The sequence below is a fragment of the Anser anser genome (genome assembly GCF_964211835.1).
Source record: "Anser anser genome assembly, chromosome: 1".
Taxonomy (NCBI): Eukaryota; Metazoa; Chordata; class Aves; order Anseriformes; family Anatidae; genus Anser; species Anser anser.
In genome coordinates, this window is record NC_139720.1 from 115,177,887 (window position 1) to 115,194,673 (window position 16,787).

At 42.2% G+C, this 16,787-nt stretch overlaps 2 protein-coding genes across 6 annotated transcripts in view; one reads left to right on the top strand and one right to left on the bottom strand.

Moving 5' to 3' along the window:
- Positions 1-6,248: 6,248 nt before the first annotated feature.
- The window catches only part of LOC310897100 (uncharacterized protein), a gene marked incomplete at its 3' end in the record, with an annotated part of 33,811 nt that continues 23,272 nt past the window's right edge, over positions 6,249-16,787 (bottom strand). Inside the window, exon 2 of the mRNA XM_083830290.1 lies at positions 6,249-6,999. Within this exon, the coding sequence (XP_083686416.1) occupies positions 6,249-6,941 (693 nt within the window). The 5' untranslated portion in view covers positions 6,942-6,999. The remainder of the gene's footprint in view (positions 7,000-16,787) is intronic.
- The window catches only part of KCNJ15 (potassium inwardly rectifying channel subfamily J member 15), a 37,313-nt gene continuing 30,865 nt past the window's right edge, over positions 10,340-16,787 (top strand). Inside the window, exon 1 of one of the 5 annotated variants that reach the window (XM_083801228.1) lies at positions 10,340-10,753. Coding sequence is in view for 3 of the 5 variants with exons in the window: in XM_083801227.1 (XP_083657353.1) it covers positions 13,963-14,036 (74 nt within the window). In the remaining 2 variants the exon portion in view is untranslated. Of the gene's footprint in view, positions 10,801-13,798; positions 14,037-16,787 lie in introns of those variants that run through there. The other 4 variants (XM_083801240.1, XM_083801235.1, XM_083801236.1 and 1 more) reach the window with 4 other exon arrangements.

Genomic DNA, 16,787 nt, shown 5'->3' on the forward strand with positions numbered 1-16,787 from the left:
CTGACTACTCTTTCTGAGAAGAAATGTCTCCTCATTTCCAACCTAAACCTCCCCTGGCACAACTTGAGGCCATTCCCTCTAGTCCTATCACTAGTTATCTGTGAGAAGAGGCTGACCCCCAGCTCCCCACAGCTTCCTTTCAGGCAGTCGTAGAGAGCAATAAGGTCTCCCCTGAGCTTTCTCTTCCCCAGGCTAAACAACCCCAGTCCCCTCAGCCGCTTCTCACAGGACTTGTGTTCCAGGCCCTTCACCAGCTTTATAGCCCTTCTCTGGACATGCTCCAGGGCCTTGATGTCCTTCTTGTAGTGAGGGGCCCAAAGCTGAACACAGTACTCTAGGTACAGCCTCACCTCACAAGGGGACAATCACATCCCAGGTCCTGCTGGCTACACTATTCCTTATACAAGCCAAGATGCCTTGGGCTTTCTTGCCCACCTGCCATTTGAACTGACCACGCCTCCAGCCATCTGTGCCCAGCTCTCACCAGGACCTCTCATGACACTGGTGGCCTGCTGACCAGCACTTCCATGCACACATCCCAAATGGCATGCATCCCAGCTCAGGAACTCCCTCATACACACTCTGGAACCTTGAGAACCTTGCAATTGGCTCAGCACCTCCCTGCTGCTGCCATTGCAAGTGAGATAAAAGGTCTCTGATCACTCCTGCTATAAAGTGTGTTCTCCAATGTGATCTGCCACCTGCCAGCTGTACCTTTTATTTACCTTTCCTACCAGTGGGATCTGAGTACTATAGCTACTGCCCACAGACTTTTCTGAACCTCCCACATGCACCTCTGACAAATTCAAATTTAGTTGTTTTCTACAAATTGGGAAGCCCAGATAGGGATAAATGTGTAAGGATGTATTTAAATCCACCTATTTAGCAAAGCATTTAAGCGTATATTTCTATGAACTTAACCTCAGTGGGAGAGGATTGTATGCTTCTGTGCCTGGTTGAACAAGGTGATATGTCAGTGCACACGAAGCACTTGCTCAAGTTTGATGCTGTTGATGCTGAATCAGTATTTCAATTGGTTGAAAATCTACAGCTCTGCTTGGAGCCTTTTTTTTTTTTTTTTTTTTATACAGGAAACCCCTTTGGCTGGACTGGGTTGAGTCACTGCTCCCTGAATGCAATTGTGCTTATTTGCAGTCAAAGAATGTAAAAATCACCAGTCAAAAGGGCACAGTATAAATGATCATTCATACTGAGTGAGTTACACTAAAATAGAAAAGAACCTGTATTAAATTCAGCTTCCTTGGGGGAAAACTAAAAGAGAGGGCTGAGAGATGAAGCTATGGACTACAGGGGCCAGAGGAGGATTCCTGGGTAGGAAATACAGATGAACAGGCCCAGAAATTAATGATTCCCTTCAGAAGAAAAGTCATGAAAATCTTACTGTTAAGAAGGAACTGGCAGAAACTAAAAGAAAATTAAAAGGATCAGAGACTCCTGAGTACAGAAGTACTTCTGATTGGCATTCAGGAGTCAAAAATAATAAACACAGCATGTCACAAGTCAAGGTGATTTGACATTGTTGATATCAAGGCATATTTTGATACAGATGGAATTTAGATTAAGATGCAATGGACTTAGGGCATGTTAAAATGTATTAGAATGGAAGATGGATTATGTTTCTAAAGGCAAAATAGACTGTATTTTGTTGGTGCCATGTATATCTATATATACAGTTATAAATACAGAAACTCACCCCTTAGAATGGATGGTAGAAGAGGTAGCAGATGTCTGTCTCACTAAGTTTATTTTTAACCTGGCAATGACGTTTTTTACTTCGTGAATTATTGTACTTTCTTATCATGTTAGAACACTGTTCTGTTTTTATTTTTATTTTTATTTTTTTTTAATTATTTTTTTTCCAGTTTACATGATGTATCAGGTCTGGCTGAAAAACTTTTCTGTACCTATACAGTAAATTATTAGTGCCAGGCTTCTAACAATCAGCTTCTGTGCTCAGGTATGGTACAAGTGTAGTCAGGCCCTTAGAGGGTTCTTCCTTCACACTCCTCTTTGGCAATTGCACACTAAGAAAGGGGAAATAGCTTTCAAGCACAAATTGAATTTAAGAATACTTTAAAAACTCCAGTATAATCACGTTAAGGAAAGCTTACGGAGTGTGCACAAGTATAACTTGAAAGAAGAAAGCTCCCAAAGCAGTACTGTAGACTGCAGGGAACTTTAGCCGTCTGTGAAATAGATGGTAAGTGGAAGAGAAAAAGGACCAAACCTGTGAAAATGGCCAGTCAAACCACCCAGGTGACTTTATCTGGGACTCCTCTGGTGCTGCCTTAGGCAGGAAAGTAGAAAAGCCAGGCAACTTTATGCAGCCATCACTAAAATGTCTTGTTTCATTAGTGACCTTGGGCCTCGTCAAAGAGCACAAAGTTCCACACCCTGGGGAAAGCATCTCCTGAGGAAAGAACATTGGGCTCTTTTAAGGTTTGCTGGCCTGTGCTTTCACTCTGAGCATCAAACAGCTGATGATGATCCTGAGTAGCCTCCACTTCATGAAATGTAACAGAAATTTTTATTTTATCAGGTCTTCACATGGCACCTGAGATTTCTTCGTATTGCCTTGGCATAGAATGTGCGTATAGTAGCCATATCTTGAGATATGGCAGGTTGGAAGGAGCTAAAGTGCAGCTTCTGTCCAATACTCCTTCGTTGGAGATAGGTGACTATTAATGTGAGCAGAGAGAAAAGCCATTTTACTACCCAGAGCCCTTCCTCCTCCTTTTCACAGTCCACAGCTTTTCAGTGAGACAGATTCACTGCTTTCCTATTTAGCTTCTAGATGGGGAGCTAGGCCTCTCTGTGTTTCCTACAGCCAGCTGCCTCTCCCTCTGGCATGCCATGGCTTAACACTCTTAGCTTCTACTGTGCGTAAAAGACAGGAACAGTCAAAATTTGTCAGGGATCATGAGCTGCATTTATCCTTCTCGCATAGTGGCTGATACTGGCAATGAGGTTACAACTCTGCATTGATTGTCCAGCTAAAGAAGACCTACCAGCCTTGAATTCCTTACAAATTACCTCCTGGAAAATGTTACACAATTTAAAATCATCCTAAGGGTTTTCTGTATCTCAGGTTCTGAAACCCCACCACTGATCCGGACAGGAGAATCCCTTAGGCATTGCACATGGGAGGTAAATAAAGCATTGAAATTTTTAAACTAAAGATCTCAAAATCCTCTTTACTTTCCATGTGCTAAAAAGGGTAAAAAGAAAAAAAAGTCTCTTCCTGCCTTGTTTTTTTTATGTCCCAGTGTGTGAACACATACATCAGTTGCTCCAGGCACAAGTTAAAAGAGGGGTTGAAAATACAAAACCTTTAATGGATGTCTAGACTCAGAATCATTCCCAACACCTTACTATTATTGCCCATTTATGGGAACAAGATTGGTATGCCCACATTAATTCAGCAGCACATTCCTCCACATTTTCTCTTGTTTGTTTTACTCCACACAAATGAAGATCTCTAGCTACTTTACAGACATATAATTAGACAGTTCCCTACCCTGTAAGACATTTTCTGTGGAGATGTCTCAAAAGGCATAGGACTGAGGCATGATTTTTATAGGAAGAAAAAAAACAATTGACCACAAAGAACAAATTAAAGTAATAGTTAAAAAATGAACTGCTAATTCAACCACATCTTCAATGGAAAATTCATATTACAATGAAAACACCAGCATATTTCTTTCTCCATTGTGAGTTTAACTTGGAATGTCACCACGGCTTTAAAACTGGATGAAAAGCAAAGAGTTTTGGAGTGAGAATTTCTAGCATCTGTTTTGCTATGGCAGTGCTACAAGTAAAAAAAAAAATAAAAAAAATACTTGTGTTAAAAGATAGCTGAGGATGTTTGGCTCAGTATTCTGACCTTGATCTTCATGTTGATGCTACGAAAATCTGATCACTCTACCCTAATACATTTTTTCTTAGCTCAAGCTGTTCTTTCACACTTTCTAATAATTTCTGGTATTGCTGAGAGACATATCCGTGCACCCAGTATGACAGTCAGGTCTTGCTTTTTTACAAAAGGCTACAGGATGTATAGTTTGAAAGCTGTCAAATTAAATGAAAATTATGCTACAGTTTAAACTGACAATTGCAATCCCTAACTCCCTTGCCTAGTGCTAATTCATTCTGAGATAAAGGACTGCTCCAGCACCTTCTGCCACAGTGGTGCTCGCTCACCACTGAATTGAATGACCTTCCATTCAGTCCCTATGATAATGGGAAGATCCTGGTGGCTTGATTCATGGAGGCATGCCAGTGAATGAGCCACCGGAGAGGATTTGTCCCCACAGATTTATAAGAAGCTAGTCAGATCCTCAGTTAACCTCTGGACCCGAAGATGGATGTCAGAACTGTGAGGGCAATTATTACCTAAGGGTAGGAATTCATCCTAGCTTAACGACTCCCTCAATGTGCCTTTTCAGGATTTTGCTCACCAAGAACAGTTAAAAAATAGCCAGAATATAGTTCATATGTAATGGGAAACTAACTGATGTGTTAAACATTGTTCTTGAGTCAAAGAATATGATACCACGGTGGCTTCCACTGCATCATGGACAGATTTTGTGTTAGCACACTGTAGGTTATCTGACAAATAAGGATTGCATCTTTGTCCTTGTGATAACAGAATTGACTGTTCACATGCTTTCACTCATAGGTTTTACTATTGGATTAATGTCTTCCAAAAGACTGACATAGTTTTTGCTCTTTTCAAAACATGTTGTGGTTTTGTCAGCAACAATACTGTAAGACTTCAGTTGTCTGTTGAAGCCTCTTTCATCTTCTTGAGTTTGCTTGCTAGACAAAAGGAAGGGATTTTGTATCAGCCACTGCAGTTAATGGTTTTGTCAGAATGTCTTCACAATGTAGCTATAGTCTCATTACATATATTTTTGGCAGAAAAAAATAAAATAATAATAAAAAAATGCCCAGTGACAGCTACAAGGAGAATACAAGCAAATAATAAGTTTTACATAAGAAATGGGTAATTTTTGAAGTGACTGGGGAGCAAACTGATTTGGTGGTCCATAATTTCAGCTGTGCATGTAATTCTGATCTGTTTGGATCAACTCATTTGATTGACAGCTCTGCTTGTACACCTGGCTAATGTATTCCTGTGGTAAACAACCAAACTGTGAGTTCCTGCCTAGACTAATCATGGAATAGATAATTTCTGTACCTATGCCACCTCAAGGTTAATATTAATGTCAGTGTGTATTGGGGATGCTTATTACACACTGACAAAATCAGACTTCCTCATAAGATGAGCTTGTGATGCCTTAATTTATCATACGGTAATTTTCTTTTCAACAGCCAGCTTGTGCAGGAGAGTGGAAGCCCAGGTTTGGTGCTCCCCCAGGCAGACTGCTTTTGCATGGTCTGGGCCTAACCCCAATGAGAGCCTTGCTGTACTGAGGATATCCATTCAGGTGTCCCACCTGTTGGTGGAGAGAATGTATCAGCTGATAGTTGGTAAAACTATAGGCACCATCTCCAATCAGTGCAAAAGGCTGGCCTAGTTCCCACAAAGAAAGCATATGTCTGTGCTCAGAAGAAGTCTGCAAAAAGGTTCTTTTGAGTGTCTGTGTTCCCAAGGGTTAAATTTTGGATACAGGCTTGCTTTCATAGTTTCCTATTAGCTAGATCTAAGTGGAAGATGTTTTGGACACCTAAAACACACTGTACACGAGGTCACAGATTACACTTTTGGATTCCACTTGAGCCAAGCACCTAAAATCTGGCAGTCTGGTGCCATCCAAGTCCCTTACTGGAGTCACACCTGAGTAGAATCATAGAATCATTAAGGTTGGAAGAGACCTTCAAGATCATCTGGTCCAACCATCCCCCTACCACGACCATCACCCACTAAACCATGTCCCTAAGCACCACGTCCAACATTTCCTTGAACACTCCCAGGGACTGTGATGCCACCACCTAACTGGGCAACCTGTTCCAATGCCTCACTACTCTTGCTGAGAAGAAATGTATCCTAATTTCTAACCTAAACCTCCCCTGGCGCAACTTGAGGCCATTCCTTCTAGTTCTATCATCAGTTATCTGTGCCGACTCCTAGCTCCCCACACCTTCCATTCAGGTAGTTGTAGAGGCACTCATGCAACCCCTGAGAATTGGCAACAGAGTTCTTTATTGCTGGGACACCTTGCAGGTGAGCCTGCAGGATGTCCATGGTGTTTGGCGGCCCCAAGCTAATGCTTGGGATGGAGCCTGTGCGACGAGTAGGGAGCTTGCCGGGCACTCCTGCGATGCAGTTGGTGTGCTCGCATGGCAGAGAGCAAAGACATGCCGCGGTAGTCAGAGGTCTGGTCTGGCCGAGGTGGATCCAATTCCATTGGTTCCTCCACATCTTCTGGTGGATCTGGCTCCATGGGCTCCACAGTGTTTGGCAGAAGGACAAGCCAGTCCTTGCCAGGGACTGCCCAAAAAGGATGCCTTCCATCCGGAATGCTTTCAGGCCAGGGTGCTGAACCAGGGGGTCGTCCAGTTCCATGCCTAGATCCCATGCCACTGTCCAGTTCATTTCTGTGCCTGGGTTCGATGCTGCTGTCTGTTTTACGGCCATGGCTGGGTCCCACACTGTGTTCTGGACAACAGGCACTCCTCTGCTCCCATCGGCTGTCCGGCTGACGCTCCTGCCTTTGCCCAATGCCACCATTGTGCCACTGGGAAGGCCCAGGCCCCCTGTTGCTGTAGGGCTGAGGGGGCGGCCTGTTCCCCGCGTCGTTGCGGTGCCAATGGTACCGCCTGTAAGTGTCTGTGGGCTGCGCGCCAGAGGTCCCTTGGGCACTGGTGTCTGTTGTGCCGCAGGCACTACCCCTCTGCCGATGACACTTCTCCTTCATGTTAGGTGCATTCCTTCTCAGTGCTTCCTTGGACTGCATTGCTGTTCTCGCACACCAAGGAGGCCTGCTGCTCGCCTTGCTGCTTCGGCTCTTCTTCCTGCCACACAAGTTGGCTGTCAGAGTGCCTAGAAGCTCAGCGAATGGTGGGTCACCTGCAGGGGTCCTGTTTGATAGGCCCGGCAGCAAAGGTGGGGCAGTGGTGGCCACTGTGACCTCAGGAAGCCTCTGTGATGGAGTGGCCCATGCACAGCCAAAGGTGGCTGTCTTGGGAGTGGCCTGGAAGATGCCCTCACATGGAAGGAGGAGGAGGGTTGCGGGGGCTGAGGGCCTCTTTTTTGGGGCTGGCTCCCCTGGGCCATTTGGCTTGCCAGAGAGAAAGGCTGTCCCTCGGCCACAGGGACTGCCCTCCACCTCCCATCCTGTGCCCTGGGTTTATTTTTAACACTGGTTTTGAGGTAATTTCATTCTATCCTTTATGGAAAGAACAGAAGCAAGTTGCATCTTCAGCTCTAATTCCCATGTGCGCTTTGCGCATGTGCTTTCTGGTGTAAGCAGGCTGGTGCACATGGAAGTTACCATGTACCAAAATGACTGTGTTGCAATAAAAATAATAATAATAAAGAATAGGATGGTACCTACCACACAATGCTACGTGTAATAACAGAAAATTACTAAGATACAGAAACTCAGTACTAATATAAGAAATTAGCCATCTGTAATCGCTTCCATACTACTATTTTGAATCATCATAGAATCATTAAGGTTGTAAAAGACCTTCAAGATGGTCTAGGAATCAAAACCGCCCTCTCCCTTAGTACCCCTGGGTGCATCCCATCAGGGCCCACAGATTTGTGAGTGTCTAGCTTGCCTAAATAATCTCTAACCCAATCCTCTTCAAATAGGGGAAAGTCTTCCTCTCTCCAGATTTTTTCTCTTGTTTTTTGGCTTGGCATTGAGTGGGGGCTAACCTTAGCAGTGAAGACTGAAGCAAAGAAGGCATCCAGTAACTCTGCCCTCTCTGTATCTGCTGTCACCAAGGCACCCACCTCATTTAGCAGCACACCCACATTTTTGCTAGTCTTCCTTTTTCTGCTGATGAATCTGAAGAAGCCTTTCTTGCTGTCCTTGATGTCTCTTTCTAAATTTAATTCTAAACAGGCCTTAGCCTTCCTCATTGCATCCCTGCACTCTCTGACAGTATTCCAATATTCCACACAAGTGGTCTGTCCCTTCTTCCACATCATGTATGCTTTCCTCTTCTGTTTAAGTTTTCCCAAGAGCTCCTTGCCCATGCACGCAGGTCTCCTGCCCTCCTTGCTCAGCTTCTTTCTCTGAGCTTGGCGGAAGTAGTACATGAATATTAGACAGGTCTCCTGTGCCCCCTTTCCCTCTAGGGCCCTGTCCCAGGGGATTCCTCCAATTAGATTCCTGAATAGGTCAAAGTTAGATCTCTTGAAATCCAGGGGTGCAGTCCTACTTTTTGCCCTGCTTCCTCCTCACAGGATCTTGAACTCCAACATCTCAGAAATCGCTGCAGCTCATCTGGAGATCAAGGTTTCCTGTTTTTGTCTTATTGCTTTACCCCTGGTTTACTACAGACTGTGCAACAGGGTGCTCATTGGGGCTTTTCTGAAGTCTCTGACATCAGCAACAAGCACAACAGTGTTTTGGCTGAGATGGAAAAATAGGTGCCTATCTGCAAATTAAAGCTAGTTGAATGACTGACTTTTAGCATGGGGCTTTCTTTTCTGAGGAAAACAGTGCAAAGGCAGATCTTACCCAAATTTTGTTGTGAGAGGCAAGTGTGAGAGACTTCATTTTCCCCATCTGCACATTTAGATATTTTTTTCCTCACAGAGACTGGGCAAAACAATAACTGAGCCATCTAAGTCCTATGCAGAAGATACAACAGAAAGATCACAAAGATAGATTATCCTTAAGCAGTATCTGTGGTTGCCTTGTGGAGTGATAATCTCCCACCACCCCTTGCCCTCATACCCAACAGCTACTCTAACCTGGATGCCCAGAAGGAGTGATTGCCAGGATGTCTGTGGCATATTGCTTGCTTCTGCCTGGGGAAGATTATCACAAGTGCCAAAGGAGACAGAAGGGGATGGAAACCTATATAAACATGTACTGCATGAAATTCTGCACTTGTCATGTTTTGACTTTGACCTTAGCTCCTTTTCATTCCACTCACATCTCCCTAACTATGTCTGAAAGTGGTTTTGCTGCCAAATCCTCTTTTTTAATTTTTATTTTTTTTCCTACTGCTGAGATGAAAATCAGCATACATCAATGCAGACACTAATATGCTTTCATACAGATATTCTGCTTAATGTAACTTGAGGCACAAAATCTTGAAACTTAACCAAATTCCAAATTCTGCTGGCCCTGGCAGACCGCAAGCTCCCCGCCTGTCTTTCCTAAAAGTAGACTCAGTTTCAAAGATCATAATTTGGTTAAATTTGACACCTGAAAAACACAGACATTTCACATTTGAGTTTTCAATATTATTGTGTTACGCACACCATTGCATTTCCATAGAACTGTAAACACTGATAAGGTGTTTCCAACAAAAAAATGAATGACTATTCATTTTTAGGATCAGTTTTGACTATTGCAGTGTACTGAAAGAAAGGTGAGTGTTTGTCTCAGTTCAGCTAACTAGATAGTAGGATACATCTCTGTTGGACAGCCAGCAAGCTCTGAGAGAGTGTACTGGAAGGGCTTTAGTCCAGCATCCTTTTGAGGAACCACGTTCCTGTGCATCTGTGTGTATGCAGGTCTGTGCACAGGTGAGGGAGCGGGGGGTTTACTCCAATGTATTAAAGTTATGGATGTTGTATGGATGTGTTGTTTTTTTTTGTTGTTGTTGTTGTTGTTCTCTTTACTATAATTTCTGTGGTAAATTGTTAGTCCATTTAATTTACAGTACTCATAAGTAATGCCAATGATATACTTCACTAATCCAGACGGATCAAAACTAAAGTTATACAATGTTCTTGGAATTTTAATATCAAGGATAAAAACACTAAAACTTTACAAAGAATCAACATTATACACAACCCATTCTTTATGTATTTAATTTATCTGCTTAGTACAGAGGCAGCATCTGTTTTCAGTGAGTTGCCGCTTTTTTTTTTCTTTTTTTTTTTTCCTAACTCAGCAGCTGGGATAAATGAAATAGTAGTCAAAGACCAATTTAACAATTTCAGGGCCACAAGTCTGCTGGAATGAGGGAAAGGGAGGACAGTTGAGGAGGACAGTGACAGGAGGAATCGTAACCTCCAGATGTCCCCATAATAACTTCCAGGCATACGGTCTCGTAATGTGTTATGTATTATGTTCCACAGTAGACTGCTCTATCTCTGACAAATTTCTCACTGTGCTGCTAATTCTTCTGTTATCCCTTCCCTCCCACAGTGCTGCAGAGGAGACGAGTGAAGGAGAGGTTCCTCTGAACCCTCTGCACTTCACCAATGCTGGCAGCTCTCGACAAGACATGGGCCACAATGTTACGATAGGAATAAACCTGCCTAGCTCTGCTCTGTAACTGGAGAGCCAAGCATTTTGGCCTCAAGTCACGTTCTTAAGCTTCTCCCTGGATTCCAGCTTCCAAAATACCAAAGTATAAATTCTCTTCTTTCTTCTTTGCTCTCCGATTCACCACCTCAACCTTCTCCAGCAGCTGAGAGCAAAAAAGCTACAGGACCAGTAGGGAACAAGTCTGACTAGAAGAAATGACAGAGCTGGGCAGAACAAAGGTGAGATGAGCTTCTCAGCCCTCAGCAGCTGACTGCCAGTGCAATCAAGAGATGCCTTCAAGAAGAGGAGATCCTGTTTGCTGAGTAAGAAAAGGAGGAGGGACCAGGAGTAAATGGACTGGTATGGAAAGGTATTTGTGGGTGCATGGCTGAGTGGAGAGAGAGAGGGGCTGGAATGACTGACAACAAGGAATAGTGTAATGAGTTTAAATTGACTTTAGTCTAATGAAGAAAATTAATTGTGTTTTTAATCAACCCAATTTAAGTATTCAAGCTTTTACCACACTGGATTGTCCTGACTAGAATTGGTGCTATTACGACTGGGATAACCAAGTCTCTCTATGCAAGTATCCTTTGTAGTCTAGCATTCTCTATTAGAGGGTCTGAACCCTTCTTACACTTAGGTCTCTTCATACTGCTAGAGAGATGTAAAAAGAGATGAATGGAATAGAGAATAACACCCAAGATATTCTTCATTTCCTGCTTTCAATGGCTGTATGACACTATGGAGCACTTGCTACTGGTTTTCACCTTAGAGAGTGTTATTTGCTTTAGTCACGTCACATTAAAGTGGAGTCAAAGTGTCTGACTTCCTACAACCCAGTTACTCTACCTGTCACATCCACACTATGAACCAGTCCCTGAAGGGTGCAGCTGGTCCCCAGCAAGAGGATCCCTCTGCAAGAAGCTGGAACACTTTGGATGAGAAGCCCTGCATAAGTGCAAGATGATAGTGCTGATAGCATTCACTACCTTGTAGTTATGCATTGCAGGGGTCGGAGATGACTGAATGATCTCTGAAACAGTATTTGCAGTAACAGCTTCGCACAAAGAAGTCGCTTAGAGATAAAGTGGCAGTTAATTCAAAACAGAATTTCAGACTTAGCTTTGCCTTTTTCCCCGTCTTTGAAGGAAATGAGAGGTGACACAATTGGATTAGATACACATTTTAGGCTTTTCAGAAAACAGGATATTATTTACCAAAAAGATTGTAATAGTTCCAAGCTGATAAATGCAGTATATTTTTTTTTGGCATGCATATCAATTCTTAAAACAAATATTATTTACAAGAAATTTTGTAGAAGCTCCTTTAGACTTTCCACAGTTTATTAGGTAAATATGGGCTTTGTAGCACTACAAAAAAATGTACATTTTTACAGAAGCTTTTTAAAGTTTGGCAACACCATCCAGCCCAACCCTCTTTATTGTATAACAAAGCTCTTGAGGTTCATTTTTTATGACTCAGTTGCCAAAGTCCACAAAACTTGTCCTACTCTTAACATGATGGTAAAAAAGTGAGGGAGATAGAGATATACTTTGATTGGCAAATGAGTCAGAAGCAGAGACATAAAAATGAGAGAGTCTGAAGTGAATTAGCTCCAGAAACCTGGGAGGAACAAAGGACCCCTTCCTTCTCCAGCACCATGGTATCTGGGGTCACAGGAGTTGAAGATGTGTCTGGTCTACCATGGCAAGTGTGACCAGTTCATTTGTAGAAAGCACCTCTGCTTCCATGTGCACACATACACACAAAATACATATATTATCTAGCATGAGTGTGTACATACAAATTTATGTTTTACACACAGGTGCATATCTCAATGCAGATATAGATATAGACTACAGTTAACTTAATTGGCTTTCATTTCAGAAACCACTGGCAGCAAGTACGGTAGTTCTTCTGAAATGGACCACTTCTCTTGGCCCTCTTTTTCTAGCAGCCAGCTAGTTTCATCTTTGCTGGAGCTCTGTGAAATGCTTTATTTGCTGTGGAACTACAAATCAGGAAGGATTCACCTGCTTTAGAGTGTGTGCCCAAAACCAGAATTGGCAGGACATCTTGTAATGTGCTGAGTCCAAATACTGTTTTGCCAATGCTGGAATTAAATTGTCTCGCTCCATTTTGATAGCTCCAGATTCCTGGAGATTCAACTTATTGGAAATCCAGAGCGATTTCCATGGGTTAGGCCTGATGGCCAAGCTCCATAAAAATCAGAGTGGCTCACAGTGTTCTTCTGGACAGAGTGGGTGCCTTTTTGGCCAGCCTGTTTTGTCCAGCAAGATGGAAAGCCACGTCAGGGCCCACTGAATGGCCAGGACCAGATGTTGACTGTCGAGTGTTGTCCTTTTGCTGTCCAAAGTGAGCAAGTCTTCAGCAATCAGATGGGAAATCAAAGCTGTCCTCAGAAGCAGACTCACCTGTGTGGCTCTTTGAGCTGCCTGCCTGCAGTCTGTGTCCCTCATCTACACCTGGCTCAGTAGCAACATGTTGACGTTATTCAGTGGAAACCTTATAGATTCAATCAGTACAGAGTGCTTTTCTGCTTCTGTTCTCCTGTGGAAAGCACCTCCAACTTCCTGTGTCCAACAAGTACAGGACTATGCTAAAGGATAGCTCTTGGAGGCAGTCCTCTAGGGCATTTTTGGGTGACATTGCAGGTTACTGATTTGCAGTGGTGAAGAAATCTCACTACAGATCATCTGGGAAATATTTGAGGAAGCAATACAAAAAAAAAATAAAGGAAATTATTGGACAGTACACATAGTTAAAAGCAGTATAGACAAGCAATAAACCAGGGCAATGTTGGGAAAATGTAAACAATCAAATTCTAAAGGAAAACAAAAGAAGTGAAAGTATCTTGCAGAAAATTAGCAAATCACCCCAAGGCTGGACAGGCAGAGAAAAATCTAAAGGAGGATCCAGAAAATGAGGCACAAGAGCAGTATGCTAAAGGTGAATTTCTGTGGAAATACATTTGGGTCAATGATACCAGAAATTAGTTTAAAAAAAAAAAAAAAGCGAACCATATACCACAAAAGTGTGGGGTGAAATAATATGGAGGGAATATTTTGAAGCCTGCTGTACTGAGGTTTAGAAGCTTGCAGTCCATCCTGAAATGCAAACACAGTAGACATGCTTGAATGGGCATTAGCTCAGTTCCTTCATCAGGAAACTCTGCTCCAAGAAAGAGTTAAAAGCAGATGCCTTGCAAGAAGAGATAAATAGCGCAACTGGCCTTTTAGAATCTGGAAGAACAAATTCTACCAAGGCAGCAAAAAAAATCTGAAAAGTATACTGGAGTAAGTGGAGGTATGAGGTAGCTGAATAAAGAAAATTGCTGTGTGAACCCTGAGGAAAAGAGTTACTTTCATTCCAAGCAATCCAGAGGTATAAGTTCATTGGCCTGATGAAAACGTCAACAGGCTGCAGATAACTGCAGAGTAGGTGGAAGATACAGCATAATTTCAAATCAGGGTATGTTGCAGTGTTCCAGATATCTACTCCAGCAGTAATGGGAAAATTATGGAGAGTGGAGGCGAAAGAGTGTCATTGTTTCTTCTGGATTTATCATGGCATTCAACTGAGGTATGTTATGAGAAGTAGAAGAGTCACAGAGAGTTCTACATAAAGGCACTGATAAAAACTGTTCTTGAAATATTGCACAACAGTGCCAAAAGGATTTATGGGGGTTAAGAAATTACTTCAGATAAAAAAAATAGTGAATGACAAAACAGTGTGAATTCAACATCCCTCTTTTTGTTTTTAATCAGGTATTACATATAGCAGATGTATTAGAGAACAAAGCCATTGTTTGCCTGGCATTAAGGTCTATATGCAGGTGCAATTGCATATCTGACAGATATTCTCATATACTATACCAAACTAGAGAAATTATTTGTCAGTGATTGTCATGTAGATAAATTATTTGCAGCTTGGAAAAGAAGGTTATAGAACAAGCAGATTATTTTGCATAACTTGTAAGTTTCATTTTTTTGCTAGCCATTTCGTTGTGCTTGAGATTTTAAAGTATTGCCTTAAAGAGTAACATTTAGTGTCAAGTAACATGTATCCAGACAGCGCATGAACAGTATGACTTTATAGGCGGAATAACATAGTCAACAAAAGTAGATAAACAGACACAAAAGGGCTGAAACTGGAACAAGAGCAGATGTGAAGTGAAATCATTTGAAGACAAATGAAGAAACTGGAAGGAGGGCAGAAGGTGAAATCAAGGCATGGGAACAGCTAAACCTGAAAAGATTATGACGGTGGGAATAGTGCAGAAATCAAACAGATAACAGAATGTCAGAGACAGTCATGCAAATGCAGCCAAGGTCAGTTCAACAAGAAACGGACTGAACTGGCTGGTCTGAATAGGTTCAGTAAAGTGGGCTGGTGCCTTGTGCAGGGAAGTAGTTAAACTGGATTCCATGGAGGAACTAGCAGCAATGCTGTTCAGTTCCTGGTGTCTGCTGAGATCCTGGAAGATGTAGGAAAAGAAGGCATATAAAGAAATTTTGACAGGTTCCCTGCAAAAATGCTGATGCATAAATTAAAGCTTCAGCATAACTTGTCTTTGGTCATGTCTATGTTTTACTGAAGCCATCCTATTTGCTTCTAGAAAGCCTATTTCAGATTTTCATGCAGTTTGTGTCTTGAAATCTGTGGTTGAAATCCCTGTAAGACCAGTCCATAGGAGATGAACTGAGATCTGAATATTAATGAACTACTCAGCAGTGTTAAAAGATCATATTGCGACCAAATTTTCTCTGCCTGCCACTTGGCACCAAATAAAGCTGCAGGCTGTGGAGTGTGCATCCTCATGGACTAGGACTACTGAAACAGATATATTTGCACTCCCAGAGACCTTTGGACAGCTCTAGTCTTTTTTGTGGCCTATAGGGAGACTGGCTTTTCCTGTTGGTACAGCATCTTTCAGACATATTTTCCGTGAATGATAAAATCAGGAGAATGTGTGGGGCTATATAAGGCCACCTGGGTGCTGTCTTAATAGCAGACATGGGCTTTTGTTTCAGAATTGTCTTTGGCTTTCGGTGCTGTTAATCATCTCTGTTCTCATGCACACTCTGTGGTCTTTAAAGCCCTGAGAGAGCATTTTCAAGCACTGATGCCTGCAGTTCAGTATCAATATCCACATTTTAACACTCCTACAAATAGTCTGCTTTTGAGAAATGTAGAGAATCTAATGCACTTGGTGCCGACTTACTTAACCTTTTAGGAAACCAGCTAACTTATGGCAGTGGGTGGAAATATACGTCCTTTTACTTCTTAACAATTAGCTTGAGAAAAGCAAGTATGCCAAGCAGGAGATACTCAAAGTGACAAAATAGATTGTTTCCTGTTATGTTGCCATGTTTTGAAGGCCTTACCTAACACTAGTCAATAGTTGTCTCTGTAACACAAGAGTTCCTCAAGACTATAACTTTCCGATATGAATATGATAGTGTCAACAGTTCTCATTAAAAGAAGCTTCTGCTCAGGTCAGTATCTCCCCATTCAATCTCTCTTCTCTTTATCTGTTGCCATTTGCAAGCCTAAACAGCCAAAACTTGCAAACACTAAAATCAGGAGAGCTCTGAATTGTTTTCTGTGCTTCTAATTTTCTGCTTTACATGATGGATGGTAGGATTTATTGTAGCTCAGAGGAACAAAGCAGTTGCTATACAATCTGCCCCAGGCAAGCTGTCGTGACAACAGCCAAAAAGTAATAGCCGTGGTCCCTGAAAAGATTTTGCTTAGACTTTACAAAAGAATGCACCTTTGGGGCAGGTAGCAAGAATGGAAAAATGCAGCCCCAAAGGTCAGCATTTTGCAATGCTTATGGTATATGAAAATAGGAGGTTACAATGGAAACTATGGTGAAATCACAGCGACAATGGGTGTGGCCAGCACTCCCGTGCCATCTTCTTGTCTTGAAGCAATCATTTTCTTCCAGTGCAATATCATGGAATTATATGTCTTGCTCTCAAAGCTGCATTCAGTAGATAAATAATGACTACTCTGCTTTCTACAAAATTTGATCTTAAAATTGAGTCTGTTTAGCACTGTCTGGACAAATGTTTGCACTTTGCTCTTGGAAAATGATTTCCCTAATCTTTTTTGTAGTAGAAATGCCATGATCTATGTTGGACAGAATAAGCCTGGGGATAGTCTTTGTACATACAACTCTGTACCTCAAACTCTGTACCCTTCCCTTTATTACCCTCTTTTGTGCACTTCCAGTAGTGTTGTAGGTTCTGTCAACCTCAATAGTTGTCTGTAGGCTCAACTCATAATCCCCTTTGATAAAGTCTGGCAAACCACACATTTCAGTTC